Source organism: Podarcis liolepis, assembly GCF_965112155.1.
Source record: "Podarcis liolepis genome assembly, chromosome: 3".
NCBI lineage: Eukaryota > Metazoa > Chordata > Lepidosauria > Squamata > Lacertidae > Podarcis > Podarcis liolepis.
The window spans coordinates 100692612-100715902 of NC_139557.1; the positions used below are offsets into that span (position 1 = coordinate 100692612).

General features: G+C 42.1%; 1 protein-coding gene across 8 annotated transcripts in view; it reads left to right on the plus strand.

The window, feature by feature from the left end:
* Positions 1-23291, plus strand: part of EML4 (EMAP like 4) — a 159378-nt gene that overhangs the window by 111417 nt on the left and 24670 nt on the right. For 4 of the 8 annotated variants that reach the window (XM_083494226.1, XM_083494221.1, XM_083494224.1 and 1 more), the window contains 8 exons: positions 548-580; positions 9837-9960; positions 11968-12117; positions 13032-13101; positions 14712-14822; positions 17992-18087; positions 18928-19062; positions 20431-20566. In XM_083494226.1, the coding sequence (XP_083350352.1) occupies positions 548-580; positions 9837-9960; positions 11968-12117; positions 13032-13101; positions 14712-14822; positions 17992-18087; positions 18928-19062; positions 20431-20566 (855 nt within the window). The remainder of the gene's footprint in view (positions 1-547; positions 581-9836; positions 9961-11967; positions 12118-13031; positions 13102-14711; positions 14823-17991; positions 18088-18927; positions 19063-20430; positions 20567-23291) is intronic. The other 4 variants (XM_083494222.1, XM_083494227.1, XM_083494223.1 and 1 more) reach the window with 1 other exon arrangement.

The window sequence follows — 23291 nt, forward strand, 5'->3', positions numbered from 1 at the left end:
TAAGAACGGACCTCCAGAACAAATTAAGTTCTTAACCCGAGTTACTACTGTATACTGCATTCAGCGGCATTTCTCTATTGGCTCCAGACCTATAAAGATGAAAAGAGTATCCGTGTCTCAGAGAAACTTTGCGTGCATGAAGCTCCACCTGCTTATAAGTGGTTTCCCATTTAAGCTGCTCCACATTCACATTCCTTTGTGGGTTTGTATCTGCTGCCTTCATGCTTATAAACCAGCGAGGCTTCTCACATGTCCAGACACTCTGAAGAGCGCACATAATTCACACGAGGCTCTGGATCAGAGCGAGAAACTCCCAAGCACTCTTGACATTGGCTTGGTCTTAGCAAAGAGGATTCAGCCTCTTGTGAATGTTGTATGCTATTCATTTAAAAACAAAAAAACAAAACAGGAAAATCTGCAATGCGTATATGATGTGCTATATCTGTTTCCCATGTGCATTTTAAAAATACTAGATTGGGTTTGAATGGTAGACTTCACCCAAGGTAGGAGACACCTGTAAGCTGTTTTATTTCTGTCCCATAACCAGCAAAAATGTCAACTCGAGAAAAGAACAGCCAAGGTAAGGATTAAAATTATGCAAGCTGGTTGCTTTCCTAGTTAAATGCTTTTTTGATCTTTTATTTGGCTTTTTAGTCTCCCAAAGCACATGGGTTCAACCTATTCAATTTCAGTAGAAACCTATTCCTGTATTTTTTACCTAAATAATGCAATACTGTAATTAAGAAGCATCATATCCCTCCCCCCCAACCCACACCCTCAAAATCTAAAATGTTAATTGATATATGCTTAATTTCCTCTTTCCAAGAATGGACATGATATACATGTACATTAAACATTATCCAGGCAATTGTCTTCTAACAGTATCCTGAAATGCCAACTAAAAGATCCCTTGTTACCCTCGGTATTCTGGGTTACAAATTGTGTACTATGCAGTCAAATAACAGAAAATATCCTCCTTTGGTAACAATTAAAAAAAAAAAAGATTAAAGTTTGTTTCTGTCAGTAAATTCTGTCTGGCTGCTGCTGGCTTGTTGAAAGAGAGAGAAAAAACAGTGTATGTATCGTTACTGTCTGCTAAGAATATTATTCCTGATTGAGAATGACTGGCTTTGATCTGCAAATGTCACTGAAGCATGAAGCTTGAAACCTGGAGCATGTTGGCTCATGTGCATGTCATATAGAGCATAGCCATTGCATTTTTTTAATAAAAAAAATCACACACACAAATTCTATTCTTTATGCTTTCCACAAATCTGTAGTCTGCACAATTCCCTGCGGGAAGAAATCTGGGGATTCCTTTCCCTGTACTCGGATCACTTGCTTGCCTTGTAGCAGCTATCTGTTCTATTCCGCAATTGTGTCATTTGTTTGCTTCTGCATTCCTCTTGTGGCACACTGTATGTAGATTATTATGATATGTAGGGTATGTGGTATGTAGGAGAGCATAGACCTTAATGAGCTCGTGGGTTTCCCTATTCCTAGAACTCAGGACCATGTTTGGGTCCAATCTTACTGACTTACTCATTTGAACAAACAAACAAAAATTCAAAATGGGGATAATAGAGTACAAAAAAGGTCTGAGCAGGTGCTGATGGGACTGTTTCTGTTAGATCTTGCTTTTTCAGTCGTGTATTACTTAACTGTGTGCTTAATATCTTAATTAATGTTGTTGGTTAGCTGGTTTGGATGCAGATGTGAGTAGCAGTTCAACGCAAGGTGTCTCGTCTGATTTTCTTACGTAACGACTGATACGTTTCAAACGGCAAGATGTTGAGAAGGAAAAAAGTGCGATTAATTGTGAAACTGAAAGGCTATGACTTTTGGTAATTGACATATTATCCCTGTTGGAGCTTTCTCCGGTAGTCTTTTGACTTTATAATGCCCTTCAGGCATTTTCCTAATCTTGCTGGTGTAGTTGAGAAATCATATTGGACGAAGCTGTAAATTCTCTTTCCATTGTGAAACCCAGCTTTGGAGCTCTGAATGTTGTGTGTGGAGGTTAACTACCTGCCTTTTTCTTGCACCTCAAATGCGTAACACTTACAATGGCATAAGCAGTCATGCACTGGAGTCCCCTTTGTCAGATGTGTGAACTAATGGGGCGCTGTCTCTCATATATCCTGTGTTGCAGTGAAGTGATGGACTATGGTTATCTTAATGGGAACGAACCTACATGATTCTTGCATTCATGTGCTTCCCTTTACTTGTTACTTCTGGTTCGTCTATGTTCTTTTGAAACAAGGCAGCTCCCTAAGTCAAGATTTGAAATTGGTTTCAATAAACCGTAAATAAGACTGACCTCAGTTTGCCCAAAGTGGGAGATAAAATTCTTTGCTTGGAATCTGTTGTCTCCGTGGTTTTTCTTTACCTGATGACACCAGAGATCGAACATGGAACCTTTTCCCCAAAAGCAATGCATGCCCCTTCTCCTACTGACCAGAGGTTTCTAAGCTATGGCCCTTCCCCCTGGTGACCTGAAAGTTTCTGTTCTCACAAAAAAATCAAAAATCAAATCAAAATGAGATTCCAGAATAGAACTGATGAATTAGATCTTGTCAACAAGCATTATTTCTGTTTGTTTAGGCCTTCATTACATATCTTTAGGTGCCAGTCAAAAATGTTTGTCTGTAACCAGAGCTTCGTTTAATCAGCCAGTCCATGGCCTTTTATATGTGTTTTGTAGGAGGCAAGTTATTGGTTTGTTTTCATTAGGTATTATGTGTCCTTATTTTGTAGTTTTATGTTGTGATCTTCGGATGAAGGGCATTATACATGTTTAATAAATAACATACAGTGGTGCCTCGCAAGACGAAAATAATCCGTTCCGCGAGTCTCTTCATCTAGCGGTTTTTTCGTCTTGCGAAGCAACCCTATTAGCGGATTAGCGCTATTAGCAGTTTAGCGGTTTAGCAGCTATTAAAGGCTTAGCGGCTTAGCGGCTAAAAGGCTCTTAGCGGCTTAGCGGCTTAGAAAAAGGGGGGGAAAGCGGAAAAAAATCACAAGACTTGCAAGACATTTTCGTCTTGCGAAGCAAGCCCATAGGGAAATTCGTCTTGCGAAGCACATCGGAAAACCCTTTCATCTAGCGGGTTTTTCGTCTTGCGAGGCATTCGTCTTGCGGGGCACCACTGTAATTACTATTTCCTCTCCTACTAGTCATGATAGAATAAATTACAAATTACTGATATTGCAAGTGGTCATTGTGCCAGTTGTGTACACATTTAAGGTTTGCATGAGTTATCATAGGCTAGCTGGTGGTTTTATTTTATTTTATTGCTGTTTGGGCCTGTTGTCTACTTTCTCTCATTGCACCTGCATATAAATGTACTTGCCAACTGAGGATATCTGATGAAGTGGACTCTGGTCATGAAAGTTTATGCCAGCCTTCTTGCATTTGGGGGTGGTTTACATACAGCCTCACACATCCAACTATAACAAGTTCAACTGTGGGCACTATAAACCCATATGTAGATGGGAATCTTCTCATTACTCATGTTTCTTGATGCCCTCCCACTGTGCTGAGTCCAAGCCACTCAGCAGCTCTGAATTCCTTCTAGTTTTTCAGGAGTCTCTGGTCTTCAGAAATAACAGCAGTTACAAAGGGGCAATTGCATTCTTTCCTCCGTGGCGTCTGCTGTCCTTTTGTAATTGTCGCCTTCAGATTCAGAAGATCATTTAAAATATTTGTTCTGTTTAAATAAAACAATTCATCATGCCCATTGCATGCCCATGGGGGCATCCTTCCCTTTAAACCACTTCAACTCTCGCAGCAGCTATAGCCAAGTGTACGTGCATTTTTTAAAAAGCGTACAAATTCCTTGAAACTAACATCTAGAACATGCCGTGACTTTTAGAATCTGTTCTAACGGTTTAATAAATTTTCTGCCATGTTTGGCTTTAGATCAAGGATGCAGTTGTGTGCCAGTACCTATTTTAAGGACTTTGCTTTTAACTTGGCTGCACGTGAAATACAGCCTTTATGCTTGGCTGCCAGTGGCAGCAGGTCTCTACATGCAGATGCCTTCAGCAATAATGGTGGAAATGAGATACAGGATTACATGCTTAAGTACCTGATTTGAATGTATGAAATTATGAGGCCCACCCCCTCCCTAAAGCTGGGTTTCTTCTTGAAGCACTTTGCAGTTTGTACATAGAGCTTTTTAAATGTAGGGAGTTTATTTATTTTTGTTCCTTAAAACCAACAGAATAGATTGAAGGAAGGGTCTTTCTGACCTCCTATAATTCCTCACGTTGCAATTTACCTTCCTAGTGCAGAATGGTTCTAAAAGAGCTCTAAAAATTAAGAGCATGTGCCCGTTCATACATTACTGCCTTTGGATTTCTTTTTATTTTAAAAATAGCACATTGAAAGTGGCCATAAAATAGAGGTGATGAACATCTCTGAGTCTCTTCCTAAATGCACATCTAACTTACTCCGCATTGCAAAGATGTGTATCTCATCTCTTACTTGGTTGCATTGTTGCATTTATTTTTTCCACCTCGAGTTGCAGCAAAGAAACATTGGAGACAACTCTGCAATTATTGTAGAAGGAAAACCTCCTGCAGAAAAGGCTGCCAAATCGTATAAGTGCTACTACAACACCACAGATTAGTGCTGTTGTTTTTCCAAAGTGAAAAGAAGACCATTGGATCAGAATTTTAACAGTAGGATCTCTTTCCTTAGGAAAATAAGAGTTGGTCTCAACATGGCCTTAAATCATATAGGGACTGCTTGGAATTGCCTCTATGTGACGGCTTTCCCCCACTGCAGTATGTAGAAGCATTTCCATTTTGTACTGCTGAACTGTGTGGAGTGTTTGGATATGAGTGATGTGTGTTGCTGACATGCACACCTCATGATGCCCAAGTACGTTATGGCAACTGGCTCACATCTGTTAACAGCAGCGGCAGAACTAAACCACTGAATGGTCCATTTCAAACTATCATTGCATGATAGTTGAATTAGCAGCTGAATCACCATGGAAAACACCAGCCTTCCCACTCCCCCCTTGAACATGACACCAATAAGAAACTGCGAAAGATTCTTCCTGATTGCTCTAATTATGCTATGGTATCGAGCTTTTGGTTTACACAACTTTTCTGCAAGCAGCAACAAGAGAAAACCTCTGTGTCTTGGTTTCATGGGAAGAAGAGTTCTGTGTACATGGATGTAATAGCATGCAATCCATTTAATATGCATAAAACAGGAGTGGGCAACCTGTGGCCCTTCCATAAGCCCCAGCCAGCTGTTTCAGCTCACCAACATCAGAAGGACCAGGCTTCCTCAACCTTGGCCCTCCAGATGTTTCTGGCCTACAACTCCCATGATCCCTAGCTAGCAGGACTAGTGGTCAGAGATGATTGGTAATTGTAGTCTCAAAACATCCGGAGAGCCGAGGTTGAGGAAGCCTGAGAAGGACCATAGGTTTCCCATCCCTGCTATGAAAGGTATCATCTTGAAGCAATTCAGGGCAGGTTTTTTATTACAAACATTCCATATGCTGCATTTACAGAGCTTAATACAAAGGTTGCGGCTCCCACCAACTGGATGATGACATTTAAAATTAAACCAGTGTCTCCTTCCTCTTACAAGGATGCTTTGGGTGTTTTGTTTTTCATTTTGGTTCTATTTGTTCTAAAACGAGGCCTTTTGCTTTCTTATTTGGACGAAAAAGGGCAGGGGACAAGAGGGTATAGGACGTATGCTTGAGATACACATGAAATACTTCATCTTATTATATCCTTAAAAGCCCACAGTTAAACAGTTTGGGAGGGGACCAATAAAGTTCAGTTTGATGTTCTAGAACACGGCAATTAAGCTAATATAAATTAAAAGGGAGTTCAACTGCTGCTTCTCCTAGCTTGTATTTACAGGAATTTGTCCCTGGGCAACAACCTTCTGTTTGGTAAAAATGCTTTTGTTGATACGCCGCCATTACCTGTACAGTTTCCAAAAAAAGTTTTGCATTAATGCTATAATTGCCCTGTGGGCTTGTATACCTAAGAGAACGTTTTGTAGTGTTGGATTTCAAAAAGAGAAACAAGGATGTGTGTGAGAGGCTTTACCGCCCCCATGTAAGGTCAATCAAAATTGGTTTATACAGACTTTTTAATTTTAAAAGGTCTGAAAATGCGCTCAGTGAGTTCTCCGAAGTTTGTGTAGCCTACCAGAAGAAAACAATGCTACTTTGGTTTTCCTGTTATTTCTTTGGGGTGAGGAAACAGGAGAGATGCTTGGTGTCTTTTGTCAGTGCTATTTATAACCTGAACTTCCACAGCACCGCACTTGAACCTCCTGTTTCTCTCGTGACACTTCTGTGTTCACTTAGGGCAATAATTGCATTTCATTTATTTCAGTCAATAACCAGTTGAGAAGGAGAGAAGAAAACAAAACACATAAGGCACAGTATGGTACATTAAGTGCAATATTAAATATAGAACTTAAAAGCAATGTAAAATATCGAAACACTAGGAAATATAAAATAATTACCGCGAGGGGGGGAAAGGTTGATGTGCATTATAATGAGTGAAATAAGTATTTGATCCCCTATCAACCAGCCAGATGTCAGGCTACCTGGTATGTAACAAAATGAGATTAGAAGCACCTGCTGTAAGGGAGAGATCTTACCTGTAATCCCAGCTCGTTAACAGTACCTATACAAAAGACACCTGTCGACAGAAACAATCAATCCAGCAGATTCCAAAGCAGCCCCCATGACCAAGACCAAAGAGCTGTCCAAGGATGTCAGGGACAAGACTGTAGACCTGCACAAGGCTGGACTGGGCTACAAGACTATTGCCAAGCATCTTGGTGAGAAGGTGACAACAGTTGGTGCAATAATTTGCAAATGGAAGAAACACAAAATAACTGTCAATCTCCCTCGATCTGGGGCTCCATGCAAAATCTCATCTCGTGGAGTTGCAATGATCATGAGAACGGCGATGAAGCAGCCCAGAACTACACAGGGGGCAATTGTCAATGATCTCAGGGCAGCTGGGAACATAGTCACCATGAAAACAGTTGGTAACACACTACATCGTGAAGGACTGAGATCCCGCAAGATCCCCTTGCTCAAGACAGCACAGGTACAGGCCCGTCCGCAGTTTGCCAGTGCACATCTGAATGACCCAGAGGAGAACTGGGTGAAAGCATTGTAGTCCGATGAGACCAAAATCGAGCTCTTTGGCATCAACTCAACTCGCAGTGTTTGGAGGAGGAGGAATGCTGCTTACGATTCCAAGAACACCATCCCCATCATCAAGCATGGAGGGGAACATATTATGCTTTAGGGGTGTTTTTCTGCTAAGGGGACAGGACACCTTCACCGCATCGAAGGGATGATGGACAGGACCATGTATCATCAAATCTTGGATGAGCACCTCCTTCCCTCAGCCAGGGCATTGAAAATGGGTCAAGGATAGGTATTCCAGCATGACAATGACCCAAAACACATGGCCAAGGCAACAAAGGAATGGCTCAAGAAGAAGCACATTAAGGTCCTGGAGTGGCCTAGCCAGTTTCCTGACCTTAATCCCATTGAAAATCTGTGGAGGCAGCTGAAGGTTCGAGTAGCTACACATCAGCCTTGAAATCTTACTGACTTGGAGAGGATCTGCAAAGAGTAGTGGGATGAAATACCTCCTGAGATGTCTGCAAACCTGGTGGCTACCTACAAGAAACGTCTGACCTCTGTATTTGCCAACAAGGGTTTTGCCACCAAGTACTAAGTCATCTTTTGCAAAAGGATCAAATACTTATTTCACTCATTATAATGCACATAAATCTCTGACTTTTGTCTTCTGGGTTTCTGGGGGTTTTCCTGTTGTTATTCTGTCTCTCACAGCTACAATAAAGCTACCATTAAAATGATGGACTGGTCATTTCTTCGTCAGAGGGCAAACGGGTAAATTTAGCATGGGAACAAATACTTCCCCCCCTCACTATATATTAAAATGATGAGTGACAACTTAAGTGTTAATAATTTTAAAATTAGGACAAGATCCTTCTCTGACAAGCTATGACCACCACACAAAAACTAGCTTCCGTGTCAGTAATCTCAGGAGACTGGTCAGCCAAAAGATAATCAATATAAAACACTTGAATCAGCCTCCATAAACCTTCAAAAGATCTTCAAAAGTTGCTGGACTACAGTTCCCATTATCCCTGGCTGTTGGCCATACTAGGTGGGGATGATGGGGGCTGTAGTGCAACAACCTCTGGGGACCCAGAGTTGCAGCAAGGCTTCCTTAGACAATAGAAAGGTGATCCCATCCCTTGAAAAATATTGATTTATGCATATTTAATAAACCTTGAATAGAATAAAACTATAATCCCTTTAATTCAGTGATAGCCATAGTTAGCTTTAAGTGAACGTTTATCAGTCTGATGATAATGTTGAGATGCATAAAAGTTCCCCCTTGGTAGGTATTACAATAAAACACCTGAAGAAGAATAAAGCTTGCTCTTCAGAGTTTAATTGGGATGAGGTGTATATATTATTTACCGCATAGGCCTTACCTCTCATTTAATAACATAGTTTCTTAATAGACTTGGCCTTACCTCTCTCTCCTATGAAATACTTTCTTTTTAGGCTCTAAAATGTAATGGTCTCTGTTTGTGGTGTCATTCACACTGCAGGCTGCATACGTCTTGACTTTTTCAGTGTGTCTAATCCATGGGTGGGACACGCGGGTGGCGCTGTGGGTTAAACCACAGAGCCTAGGACTTGCCGATCAGAAGGTCGGCGGTTCGAATCCCCGCGACGGGGTGAGCTCCCGTTGCTCGGTCCCTGCTCCTGCCAACCTAGCAGTTCGAAAGCACGTCAAAGTGCAAGTAGATAAATAGGTACCCCTCCGGCGGGAAGGTAAATGGCGTTTCTGTGCGGTGCTCTGGTTCACCAGAAGTGGCTTAATTCGCCAATCGTCTTCTAAATCTGGCCCACGGTCAGTCCAGGAATCAGCGTGTTTTTACATGAGTAGAATGTGTCCTTTTATTTAAAATGCATCTCTGGGTTATTTGTGGGGCATAGGAATTCGTTCATTTTAATTTTTCTTCAAAATATAGTCCAGCCCCCCACTAGGTTTGAGGGACGGTGAACCAGCCCCCTGCTGAAAAAGTTTGCTGACCCCTAATCTATCTTTTCCATTCAACGTGCGGTGGGTGGGGGTGAATAATCTGCAAGTGGAGACAGTCTTGTGCTCAACTGCAAAGGAAGTAAATTTTCTATATGGCCCAGAGCCCAAAGTTGGAGAAAGGTAATGGGATGGTTATGCCAACCTGAAAAGCAGTGGGGTGGCATCTCACCCACCAGGCACGGCTTAATGTGCCTCTTCCTGAGCCTGTAAAAATTGGTCCTTGCTCCCTGCTACTTGCACATTTTGCTTTTTCTTAAGTTGTGTCTTGGGCTGGAAGAAGAGAGGCTCCAGTCTTGCTCTCCTTAGAAATTTTAGGAGTGGCCACGTAGAACTGTTAAATGAATACCAATTGAATGGAGAAGTGGGGAGAAGCAGCAAATGTTGACAAAGATTCAGTGCCTTTCGGTAAGAGGGCAGCAGCCCATAGATTACATCCATCGGGCTTTGAAGTTGATAAGATGGTCAGAAGCATATCTTGGTGGGTGGTGAGAAAGAAGAGTGTATTTGTTCCGCCTTATTAGGTCTGAGCCAGAAAAGTTGTACTGATGATGTCTTACCAGGATCTGTATCTAATCCATAGCTTACACTTTTTAAAAATGTAGTTCTTTACAGGGTCTGTTAACATTTCTGCTTGCAAAGCAAACTCACTTACAGTGCATGCTTTTGTTTTGTTTTGACAGAAGGAGAGTACATCAAGATGTTCATGCGGGGACGACCAATCACAATGTTTCTTCCTTCGGAGGTAGACAAATATTACGAAATCAAGACAGAGCTGCCTTCTGAGAAATTAAAACTGGAGTGGGTGTATCCTTATCACAAACCTAAACAAAAAACCCCACTTGTTTTTTCCAGTGGTTTTTTCTTTTTTCTTTTCCCACCCCCACCCCTCCTTTTTCTGTCTAGTTTCCTGTTTTCTTTTATCACTGTGAAGCCTGCATAATTTAATAGTAGTGTAAAGAAAAAGAAAAGTCCTTCCTCTAAGGGAAAAATAATTTTGGGATCACTAAATAATAGGCTATTGGTTTTCGTCTGGTAACCACTCATAGTTTCCTGGTGCTGTTTGTGTTGACTTCTTCCTTCTTGCTTGGCACAGGCGTTTTCCCACAGTCCCTCCAATGCTTTGCACATTCCACACAGTTAAGCATTGGGTTACTGTTTCATTTGAGAACATTTAGGAGTTTATTTGCAGGATCAGATCCAAGCACCCATATAGTCCAATCTTTTCCAACCTTGTTGGACCTCCTGCCCCTTCATCCCTGAGCGTTAGGCATGTTGGCTGGGGAGGTGGAAGCTGAAGTCCAGCAGAACAGGGGGTGCCAAGATTGAGGAAGATTGATTTAGTTCAGTAGAGGATATCTAGTGCTAACACCCCAGAAATGTTTCCAAATAAAATATATCAGTGCAACGAGATGTATTAAGGCTCCCATACCTTTGTAGCTTTTAGTTAGCCTGGAGAGAGCTAAACCATCAACCCAGATTTGGTCAACACACTAAGCCAAACCATGGCTCAGCAAAGGAGCCATGATCTCCTCTAGGAGATGCATCCTTTCTAAACCATGGTTTGGCTTAGCATAATATGTGATTCAGGCCAGTGACTTAGTGCTAACCATGGTTTGTGAAGGTACCGGCGCAGATATGATGCTGCCACTATGCTAATCTCCTGAAATAATAAGGGTGTTTGTGTGTGTAGGAGTATTTTAGCTTCCAGTCTCCTTATGTTTTATGTGTATTTATTTAAAGCATTTTTATCCCACTCTTTAGTCAGAAAAGACTCCCAAGAGTAGTTGACAGATTTCAGTAACCAGACAGTCCCTGCAAAAAACATGACAAAAAGGTAAAAGAGATTTGGAGGGAAGAGGTAAAACAACAGCTAGACAGAATTATTGTAATGAGCAGCTGGGGTTTAAAGGTTTCAAAGAGAGGAGAAGCCAAAAGTTGCTGTTTTTTCTGCAGAACAGGTAGAGAAGCCCTGCAGCCCCATCTCTCTGCCTCTCTCCCCTTTAACTGGGCCTCTTTTCTTCGTTTATAGTAAATAAAAAAAAAGGAATATCCCACTTGTCTGTCATGTATACAACATTCAGGGCAGCTCACAATTGAAGCCAACAATATAATAATAAATAGAAACAGGTAGCAGAAACTAAAAAGAGGCGGTGGATAATATTTTATTCATTTTCTTCATGTTTCTATTGTGCAGAAGTTGTTTTATTTCACACCATATTTTTTAAAATTACTTTTCTCCTGCTGTAATCCTAAAAAGGGTTCTGAATATTTTGCAATTGCTTAGCGGTGTCTTGCCACCTTGCGAGGAGCTTTTGGAATTTTCACACACTTCTTTTAAAAGGCCAAATGGAACTGATACACTTCCTCTCCGGAATGGAGCAATAGGAAGGCCTGTGCTGTCTGATGCAATTCCATGACTGCAAAACAGGTTAAGGTACTTAAAGGTTGTGCAGCGGCTTCTATTATTGCCTAATGAAAATTTCATATTTCAGGTTTACAAACTTGACTCTGTTTTAATCTTCATACTTCGGGGTAGTCTTCGTGTGTTTGTTTTATACTCACGCAACTTGCAGTACATTTGTTTCCTATGTGGCTTTTACTTAACACACACACCCAAAAGCAAGGGGAACCTGAGTTCCCAAAAGTTAAAATATATGTATGGCGGAGGTACAGTGTTTCACATCTGAGGCAGATTATGAAAGAATGATCTGTTCATTCCCGTTGCCACAGACCTTCACGGTGTGAGATTTGTGGAACTGATTCTCTTTTAATATTCATGGATTTTAAAAACCTTGACCTAAAAAAAAAAAGATATGGCTATCGTGGAAGGGACTGTCGAGCCAATGTTTACCTCCTTCCTACTGGAGAAATAGTATATTTCATAGCATCCGTGGTAGTACTGTTTAACTATGAAGAGAGGACTCAGCGCCACTACTTGGGACATACAGACTGCATTAAATGGTTAGTGTTGTGAAGCTTCTGTGGTATGTCTTACAAATGTGACTATTCATATTCTGTACCAGATTTTGCATACGAATGATCTGCTGAAAATAGTAGCGAGGTCATTCGAATCTGGGTTAGAGCAACAGGTTGTTGTTTTTTTAGTGAGGAAGAAAGAGGAGTCTCCTTCTCGGGTGCTTGGTCCATAACAGGCATGGGATACATTTTTCAGCCTTAAGACCACATTTCCTCCTGGGAAACCTTCCAAGGACCACAAACCAATGGCAGGCTCGGCCAGAGGGAGAAGCGGGTGGAGCAACAAATGCCATTTCCCCCCCATTGTAGAGCAGGATTGTTTCTGGACACATTCACACACACTCCTCTCTGTCTAGACAAACAAGGGTTCAAGGACACATTCCAGCCAGGCAAAAGCACTCCAGCTGCAAGGCAGATTCAGTGAGGGTTGTGGCATGGAGAGAGATCTGAAGGCTACAGAGGTCTAGGAATACATTGCAGGCTGTTGGACTAGATTAGGCATAGGCAAACTTGGCCCTCCGGATGTTTTTTGGAACTACAACTCCCATGATCCCTAGCTAACTGGACCAGTGGTCAGGGATGATGGGAATTGTAGTCCCAAAACATCTTGAGGGCCAAGTTTGCCTATGCATGGAATAGATGACCCTCATAGTCCCTGCCAATTCTATGATTTTATGAAATTTTTGCCTTCATCACCATATAACAGATTTAGCACACTCCAAGCTGCACACGGACCGCACAACCCTCAGAAGCAATGTGCTGCTGTTGTGCTAAAAGCTGTTCAGTGTCACACTCTTCTTTTCTCAGAACGTGTTCCGTGAAAGGGCATTTGTAAAAGCAAGTTGTTACCATGAATGTTGGCCCACAAGTGACTTCCTTGTTGGCATTGTGTCTTCTAGCCTTGCTGTGCACCCAGACAAAATCAGGATTGCAACTGGACAGCTAGCTGGAGTGGATAAAGATGGAAGAGTAAGCTTTTAAAGAAATCCTGCCTCAATAGCTGGTTTGTGTTTATGGGAACCAGGAAGGCCTTGTGGAGTGTCCGCTTTTCACTTCTGCTCACCTCTGGTGCATAATTCGAAAAGCACAAGTTCATGCATAATCTTAATGCGTTGTGCGTTGCGTATTTCCCGCAGAAGGCCCGCGGGGATCTTGAAACATTTATTTTAGCCAGACTTCCCATCCCTCTTCTCTCCCCTTCCCAAAGGGTGGGGGGAGCAACTCTTACTGGAACTGAGTCTACCCATGTGCTCTCACAGCTTCAAGGAAAACAAAACATGACCTCGTGCCTTAGTCAAAAGACCCAAAGCCTTTGGCAAAAAAGCACGGCAGGAGCACACAGCAAAGTGGCAGCACTCATAAACAGTCCTGTGCATAGCTGTGATTGGCACTTAAAGCCAATCTCATCTCTGCAAAGTATATATAGATGGACGACTTGGCTGTTGGGAGGAAGAGACACTTTGACCGAGGTCACGTTTTGACTAATTCACTCCAAAGAAATGAAGTTACACCAGCTGATAGTTGACCTAATAATATAATAATAATTTATTAGTTATACCCCACCCATCTGGCTGAGTTTCCCCAGCCACTCTGGGCAGCTCCCAATCAAGTGTTAGAAACAATACAGCATTAAATATTAAAAACTTCCCTAAACAGGGCTGCTTTCAGATGTGTTTTAAAAATAGGATAGCTGCTTATTTCCTTGACATCTGATGGGAGGGTGTTCCACAGGGCGGGCGCCACTACTGAGAAGACCCTCTGTCTGGTTCCCTGTAACCTCACTTCTCACAGTGAGGGAACCGCCAGAAGGCCATCGGCGTTGGGTCTCAGTGTCCGGGCTGAATAATGGGGGTGGAGACGCTCCTTCAGCTATACAGGACCGAGGCCATTTAGGACTTTAAAGGTCAGCACCAACACTTTGAATAGTGCTCAGAAACGTACTGGGAGCCAATGCAGATCTCTCAGGACCGATGTTATGTGGTCCCGGCGGCCACTCCCAGTCACCAGTCTAGCTGCCGCATTCTGGATTAATTGCAGATTGATCTTCATTTCAGAGCCTGTTGCATCAGTCATTTTTGCTAGTTTCATGATTTATTAGCTTTTTTGTGTCTGTTATCACGAATCCCTCAGGGGAGGCTTTTTTTGGGGAGGGGGTGAACCCTGTGATGTGAACAGATTTCAGCTTGTTCAGCTCTAGATCCCACCCATTGCAAATATTGTTTTACCAAATGCCTGGTTAGTTGCTATTCAGACTGGTGTTTCAATGCACTTTCCCCCTCTCGTGACAAGGTGTTTGCAAGTAAGGCTGAAATCCTATACCTACTTGCCTAGGAGCAAACAACATTGGAACTTGCCTTAAAGCAAACGTATAAGATTACACTATAAATCCTGTTTCTGAAGGTTGATCTGAAAAGCAGCATGCTCAGTTACCCGTATTGTTGCAAGGTCTTCCTTTCTTAGTAATTGGTGGTGTTCACCTCAACCAAAAGATTAAACTGCTTAATGTAAGGCTAATTTTGCATGTTTCTATTTTCAGCTCCTTTCAGTAACCATTTCCATGAAATTGTTTTTATTTTCAGTCTTTGCCTCCCCATGTTAGAGTATGGGATTCGGTGAGTGTGGCAACTCTGCAAGTCATTGGCCTTGGGACTTTCGAGCGTGGAGTAGGATGCCTGGATTTTTCAAAAGCGGTAAGCAGGGAAATGCATTTTTAAACAAACGAAACAAAAAACAGTTTCTGGATTTTACAACATCACCCCCTCCCTCTCAATCAAACCAGAGTCATGTAAGATACAGCAAGGAAATGGCTGACAGGCATATATAGTACACAACATCACCTTTTTAAAGAACTAGCTACTATATGCAGGGACGCGGGTGGCGCTGTGGGTTAAACCACAGAGCCTAGGACTTGCCGATCAGAAGGTCGGCGGTTCGAATCCCTGCGATGGAGTGAGCTCCCGTTGCTCGGTCCCTGCTCCTGCCCACCTAGCAGTTCGAAAGTATGTCAAAGTGCAAGTAGATAAATAGGTACTACTCCGGCGGGAAGGTAAACGGCGTTTCCATGCGCTGCGCTGGTTCGCCAGAAGCAGCTTAGTCATGCTGGCCACATGACTGTACGCCGGCTCCCTCGGCCAAAAAAGCGAGATGAGTGCCGCAACCCCAGAGTCAGTCACAACTGGACCTAATGGTCAGGGGTCCCTTTACCTTTACTATATGCAAGGTTGTGTGAAACACCTGTGGATTTGTATGTATTTTGTTGTTAAGCAACAAAACTTGATATTGCATTACTTCTGTGGACTTAAGGGACGTAAGTAGCTTTGAGGGTTTGCAGTATGACTTGTGCTAACCTGTTTGTAAACCTGCATCCAGTGGCAGATAAAGGGAGTAGGAGAGTCTGCCCCATCCATGCTGCTAATCAGTTCCTTTTCCACTATGGAAGAAGATGCTTCATATTGTGTGCAGAGTGCTGTACTCATGAAGCTGGTGCATGGTTTCCAACTCAGTCTGTCCAATTGCAGCCATCCTCAGAGGCAACTTCTGTGCATTCTTCTTGTTGTTTGCTTGTTTGCTAGTTAACTGCATCAGGGCATTGTAGCTTTGTACAACAAAGCTTTGTCCTAAGGTTATTGTCAGCCTAGCAGTTCCAGCCAATCCTCCTACAGCAGCATGGTGCGCTGGATCAACACATGACATGCACACAGTACAGTGGCATGGGAGTTGTGGTGCTTCAGCTCAGGGATGGGAAACCCATGGCCTCCCAGATGTTACTGTATTCCAGGTTCTGCCAGTGGCCATTGGCAGTGCCTGGTTAGGGCTGATTGGAGTTGGCATGCGACAGCATCGAGAGGACCATGGGTTTCCCCAGCCCTACTTTAGTTCTCAAGCAGCCAGATCCTATGGAAATCTCCATCAATTAGTGTTCTGACAGTTGCTGACAGCAAGTCTATGCTATGACATTTTATCCCCCCCCCCCCAGAATTGCCCTAATTGTGAAAAATAATGAAAAAACAGAATGAGTCACCTAACATGCAACTTAAGAGTGTTGAGAACTGTGGGGATGGGTGTGTACATTCTACTAAAACGCGGCTCTCTAGAGGGTAGATAGCTCTCCATGGTGCAACACAGGACAGATGACCGAACAACAACACACAAAAGAACCCCACAAAGTCCACAAGCAACGCCAGAAATAGAAATGAAGGCTGAATTGTGTATTTGTTTCAACACCTGCTGAAAGATTTGTTTCTTGTGAGGAAGTTCAGGAAGGCTAAATTTTGGCAAGCTCTGATACAAAGGATTTGTTTTCCCTTCTGATGTTGGACTTGACCTAGAACAGGAAATAAGGAAACTCTTGCTTTGCACTTCTGCCCTTTTCAAAAATAGCTTAGCCCTATCCATTTCTTTAAATAGCAACTGTCTAGTCTCAGTACTTCAGCATTTGCCATATCAGTGTTTGTAGCATAAACATTTGTATTTCTACATCTCTGATGGGGTGGTGATAGCAGTGCATCCTACATTTGTCAAAATAGTGAGGTTTTGTAGAAAAAGAAAACAAGTACAGTGGTGCCCCGCAAGACGAATGCCTCGCAAGACGGAAAACTTGCTAGACGAAAGAGTTTTCCGTTTTGGAGGTGCTTCGCAAAACGAATTTCCTATGGGCTTGCTTCGCAAGACGACAATGTCTTGCGAGTTCCTGCTGGTTCCCCCCCCCCTTTTTCTAATCCGCTAAGCCGCTTAGCAGCTGATCCGATCAGCAGATAAGCCGCTAATAGCGCTAATCCGCTAATCCGTCAATGGGCTTGCTTCGCAAGACGAAAAAACTGCTAGACGAAGAGAATCACAGAACGGATTCTTTTCGTCTTGCGAGGCACCACTGTATGAGGTTTCTCAGGTCAAATGTGACCTACCTGACTTTAATAGTAGTTTTTCTCTAACTTAGCACCAATGGAACATGTGCATGTGTTACATCTTGGGCACATTTAATGTACTTAGGGATATGTGGCAGTGGACAGTATACTAGACAAAGGTAGAAGAGAAAATCAGCTGCTTGAATTGACTTTTAGGATGTGATAAGACGTTTCCAGCATTTCTAATGTTGGGCATGTTATCTACCCTAAGCCTGTCCAGATGCGATTGTATTCTTATGTTACTGTGTGATTGTCTCAGGGTCACCTAGTGTGCTTCACAGCTGAGTGAGGATTTGAACCCTGTTCTCCCAGCTCTTGTCCAACACTCTCAACTACTACACCACAGCATGAGCAGCAGCTGCTCTGGTGTGCCAAGATTTTACACGTAGCAACTTGAGAGTCTAGCAGAAAGATTAAGCTGGCCACTTGTGGCCAATTTCCTTCCACGTTCAGAGTCATTTACAGATTGAGCATGTAACCCAAGCCATGCTGTTGTTGCACCTGGTTTGTGTGTGAATCTGCACTTGAAAGTAAGTAAAATGTCATTGTAAATATTGAATGCTAGGTATTAATAACCTCAAATAATTATCGAAATAATAGGGAAATGGATTTGTACAAGTTTTATCTGCATACATCACATTGGCCTGCTTCTTATGACTTGGTAGGCCAAACTGTGGCTTACCAAGACCAGCAAATGTGTGGACTCTTGGAGTGACGTTGCAGCCATTTTTTTCCTCCTCAGCCCTTTTTAGTGCTGCACCATAAGGCAATATTTGGCTCATCATGTCATCCGAACTGGGGTTTATGGTTAAACTCTCTCCTCACTAACCACAAGCTGTAGCCAAGGTCTAGGAAGGAGCAATTGGAAGGTCTTCTCCACTGTTTTGAATTCTATCTGACTTGTAGCTTAGCCTACATCTAATGATGACATGCTTTGCTAATTTCTTCTCTTAAGGACTCAGGTACACATTTGTGTGTGATCGATGATTCTAACGAGCACATGCTGACTGTCTGGGATTGGCAGAAGAGATCAAAAGTAGCTGAGATTAAGGTAATTAGTAGAATTCATATATCCAGTATCCTGTACATATATGTACAAAATCATTACACAGATACACATGTCGTGAACTGTAGTAAATGTTTGTTATCTGAGACGGCAGCTTCTTTAGTGTTTGATATTGAGAAATGTGAATGGAAAACTTAAGAAGCCCATGTAAGTCAGATAATCTTAGAAAGCCTATTTTAGAGCTTCATAGAGCAAAATATTTGCAAAAGTTCAGGATATATGATGTTTATTTTTATTTATTTGGTGCTTTTACAAAGCCACACGTGGTTTCTGACACAGAAGTTATCTTTATGAAGGATCTTTCATTGTATGTGTCAAGAACCTAATGTCATTTTCTCAATCCCTCGCCCTATTTCTCACATCTGCAAACTGAAGAGAGGCTAGTGTGTAGGTGGGATTAAACCCTAGATCTCTTCTGCTTTCAGCCTCATATTATTAGCATTGGGAAATGAATGTATTCCAGATAACATGGGCTTGGATCCTATAATAAATTAACTGAAGGAAGTTCACGATGGAAGGTTTTCCATATTTCCCTTTCCTCTTCGGTGATTCTGAAAAAGCCTCTTTTCAAAGTAGGAAGCCCTCCTTAAAAATGTGGGACAGAGTTCAGGAGCCTGGTGGCAAAGATGGAGTACATTCAAAGCAGGCATGTGCAGGGAACAGTGGCTTGGAGAACCCCAGGTAGCAAGAATGAACTGCTATTAATAAATATACTCATTTGCATGCCCATTATGTGGGATTTGTTTGCATAACGGTGAATTGTCTCCACTTATCTGCGTAAGCAGGAATGTTAACCGTGGTAACTGCCTTTTGTTGTTTCAACAGACTACAAACGAAGTTGTTCTTGCAGTAGCATTCCATCCAACTGACAAAGACACAATAATAACATCTGGCAAATCCCATATTTTTTTCTGGACTTGGAGCGGCAATTCTTTGACAAGGAAGCAAGGGATTTTTGGGGTAAGCATTCTTCCTCCCTGGACAAGCTTCTTTCCTTGGTAGTCAAGATCATCTGATTTTATCAGACTGATGATCCTTAGATAACTGTTGTGGAGAAGAAAGGACTGTTCTGCCTAATAGGTCCCATATCTAATATATTGAGTGACTACACAAAGACATGCATTTAACTACTTCCAATGTAAAATGCACATAGCAAAGCCTCGAGAGAGTGATTTTGGGCAAGGGAGTGCAAGGTCACTAAACCTTGTCCTTGTGAGCCATATTCCCACTCATAATCATGTCTCCACCTCATGCAATAACAGGATGGAGCTCTCTAGGCCATCTTCTAGCCCAGCCATCAGCTTGACATAGGGAATCCAGAGAAAGAGTCTATCTCCCTCAGATAGCTGTCCTTCTTCCATTTGAAGACCTGTAGGAAAGGAGAGCTCGCCACCCATCTAGGTAACGATTTCCATCGTTGAACCGCTCTTGCTGTCGAAAGGTTTTTCGTAATACTCAACTAAAGTCTTCCCTCCTGTGATATCAAGCCTGTTAGATATAGTCATGCCTTCTGAGGCAACGGAAATCAAGTCTTTGTCTTCTATGTGGCAGCCTTTTATTTATTTGAAGAGCACTATCATGCCTTCTTAGTATTCCTTTCTCCAGGCTAAATAAACCCAGTTCCATCCATCTTGTTGGACTTGTTTCCCATACTCAGCTGAACATCTTTGCTGCCCTCTTCAAAACCTTTTCTGGTTTCTCTAGCACCTCTATTCTCCTTATCCTGTGGAGTTCTAAATTCATGTTCAGTCTCCAAGATACAGGTCTTGAACTCCACAGAGTGGGGTGGGGTGGAAGCAGCAGTGAAAGCAGAAAACGGAAGAGACCAGCCTAATCATGTTGTCCTGCTGCTGCTCTACTCAAGAGCCAGTGTGTTGTAGTGGTTAAGAGTGGTAGACTTGTAATCTGGTGAACCGGGTTTGCGTCTCCGCCCCTCCACATGCTGGGTGACCTTGGGCTAGTCACACTTCTTTGAAGTCTCTCAGCCCCACTCACCTCACAGAGTGTTTGTTGTGGGGGAGGAAGGGAAAGGAGAATGTTAGCTGCTTTGAGACTCCTTAGGGTAGTGATAAAGCGGAATATCAAATCCAAACTCTTCTTCTTCTTCTTCTTCAAGCGCTACGGCATAATGAATGGCAGTCATCCCTCACATTTTCCAAAGCAATGGTTGAGATGGAGAGATTGCTACCATGTTTGAAACAGCCCACGGAAATGTCTCTGGAACGAGATGTTTTGGATTGTGCCTGTTTTGCTTTTGTACATCTGCCTTGCATATTGTACTATTTTTTAAAAAATGCATTTTGTTGTTCTTTCTTTCTTTCTTTTTAGAAATACGAAAAACCCAAATTTGTTCAGTGCTTAGCATTTTTAGGAAACGGAGATGTTCTCACTGGAGACTCAGGTGGGATAATGCTTATATGGAGCAAAACTGCTGTAGAAGCCACTCCTGGGAAAGGATCGAAAGGTATGGCAATTTGTTAAACTGGCTTATATATATATAGGGGCAGATAGGTTTAAAAATTCATAAAATGCAAGGAATTACAAAGGTAGTCGAAGGAATTGTCAGGTGCATGCAGGTTTCATACATCTTCAGCCTGTTGTGTCAATCCATGAAAAAACACCAGGTGACTCTTAGTGAACTGCCCTCCAGCAAATTTCCTTCCCATTTTGACACACTGGAGCAGTAGCCATAATGATTTTTTAAAAACCTGCTTTCATATTACGGGCTAACCATACAGTTTTCTCCCAGGCTGCTCCGAAATCAGCAAGCGCTTAAATTTCCCGTTCATGCTTCTCAGCAAGAATTTTTAAACATGGTTTAAAAAACCACAATTTCTACTAGTATACTTCAGAAGAGACTTGGATTCGGGACGGCCAAAATGAAGCTATTTCTTCATATGGCATGTGCTTATTGGAAGTCGCTGCTGCAGTATGTGGGGGCATGTGGTTTAGATGACATTAGACAAATTCATGGAGGGTAGGCCTGTCAGTGATTATTTGCTACCTCCAGCGGTTTCAGGGACACCATGGCACTGAAAGCCAGTTGCTGGGGAACAGAAGAGGCAAAGAACAATTGCCTTCCATCTCTTGCTTGCGGGCTTCCCAGAGGCATCCAGCTTACCACTGTGAAAACTGGGAAGCTAGACTAGATGGATCCTTTGGCTTACCTAGCCTGGCCCATCTTAAATATCAGCATATGCGCCATCATATGGGCTATGAATCATAGAATCATAGAGTTGGAAGAGACCACAAGGGCCATCGAGTCCAACCCCCTGCCAAGCAGGAAACACCATCAGAGCACTCCTGACATATGAGATTGAGATTGTCAAGAATCGCTTCTGCAGTTGCTCAGTGCTTAGGATGAGGCACACTAAGAAATATGCATGAGCAATGCAAAACCTCTTAACTTCAATGTGTAATGTATCACATTGGAGAAGATGTCTTAACATAATGCAGCTTTATATAGCAGTATTTGGTCTTTAATATTGACACACACATGAAAGGAATACGTAAAAAAAAAAAGTAATGTACCAGATACTGGCATTAGAGCTTTCTCTAATTTTAATTTTCTGCCTTTCAAGTTAAGCATGCTTTATAGGCCAGCGTTTTGTTTCAATTTAAGAATTACTATTTGCAACCAGCCATATGCAGGTCTGGCATTGCTGAGCCCTAAGGTAGCTCTTAAATCCAAGGATAATTGTTGTTTTTGGCAGCTAATTAAAATGCTGGGGCTTAAATGGGCATGCCAGAAAAAACATACTGTCAGAACAGGACGTTTTAACTGCAAATATATATATTTTCAGCAAATTTTCTTTCTGAAGAAAAGAATAAAATAAAAATTTAATTATAAAATGGATCGTACATTTAATATCATAATAACCCACCTAAAGCAAATGGCTCTTTTGCTATAGTTGCCATAGCAAATATTCCATAATGAAAAGTTGAATGTATTAATTATTTAAATGGTTCCAGGATTTTGTTGAGTTGGGCTTTTTGTGGCTGATGTGTGCTGTTGAATTTATCATGGCTTTAATGGAGTTTTAGGTCTGTGTGTGTGTGTGTCTCTGTGCTTACATCGAGAAATAAAGCAAACTGCTCCCTAGGGATGGCCTGCTAAGTAAAGTTGGCATCTTTTACTTTCACTTGGGTTTTATGGAGAGCTTTGAAGCTAGGCACACATTTGTTATATATACATTTTATCCTAGAACAGATGGTAGTTCACACCTAATGGCATCTGCCCTTTAAAAATTAATCTTGAAGATTAACAAAAAAAAACCCAACACCAACCCTTTGCAGTAGCAGCCAGATGAACTAATGTTATTTGGTAAGGTTTTCTAATTAAAATATCTGGGCACATTGTTACGTGCAAAGCCTTTACACCAGTAATCCAATTCACACCTGAGCTGCACTTAATGCAGGTTTTATAGAGGTTTTTTTACATTTGTTTCTGAATTCATCCTTCAGTGTTTATGTAGAAAAATAGCAAACCGTAGCATTACCAACTTTTACTAAAGCCACCCTAGACATCCCCGGCCCTCACAATACACACACACACACACACACACACACACACACACTCCTCTCGCAGACACACCTCTTGTTTTTGAAAATTTGGGCAGATAGCTTCTACCTATGAGAGCCTCTGAGCTTGGAAGCACCCCGTACTCCCTCCAAGCACCTGGCGTTCAGTATCCTACTGCCTCCGAGCCTAGAGGTTCTGTTTTATCTATCAAAGTTAAAAAGACATCAAATCATTTTTAAAAAGCATATATGTAGCTTTATTCAAACCTTGATTCACCAAGGCAGTTAGCCCCAGAATATGTTTTAGTTCCAGAAGTCGTTTTCTTCTTTTTCTTTGCTGCCCCAGAAGAAAGGACTAGATCTTAATGGACTTGAATTAACAGCAGAGCAAATCTTGGTTGAACAATAGAAGAAACCTCTTACTGGAGCGATTTGACAATAGGACCATTTATCCAGAGGCATTGTGGGCTCTTATTCACTGTTGCTCTTCCAGCAGAAGCTTGCCAACCATTGCTTGGGGGGAAAGGAAGGCTCTTAGCTCTGGATTTCCTACCTCAAGCAGGTGGTTGAACTAAATGGCCTACAAGACATTCTCCAAATCTTTATGATTCCATGGCCCAGTTCAGATCATCACATTAGCAAGCCAAGATAAGCCTATGCCTGCACAT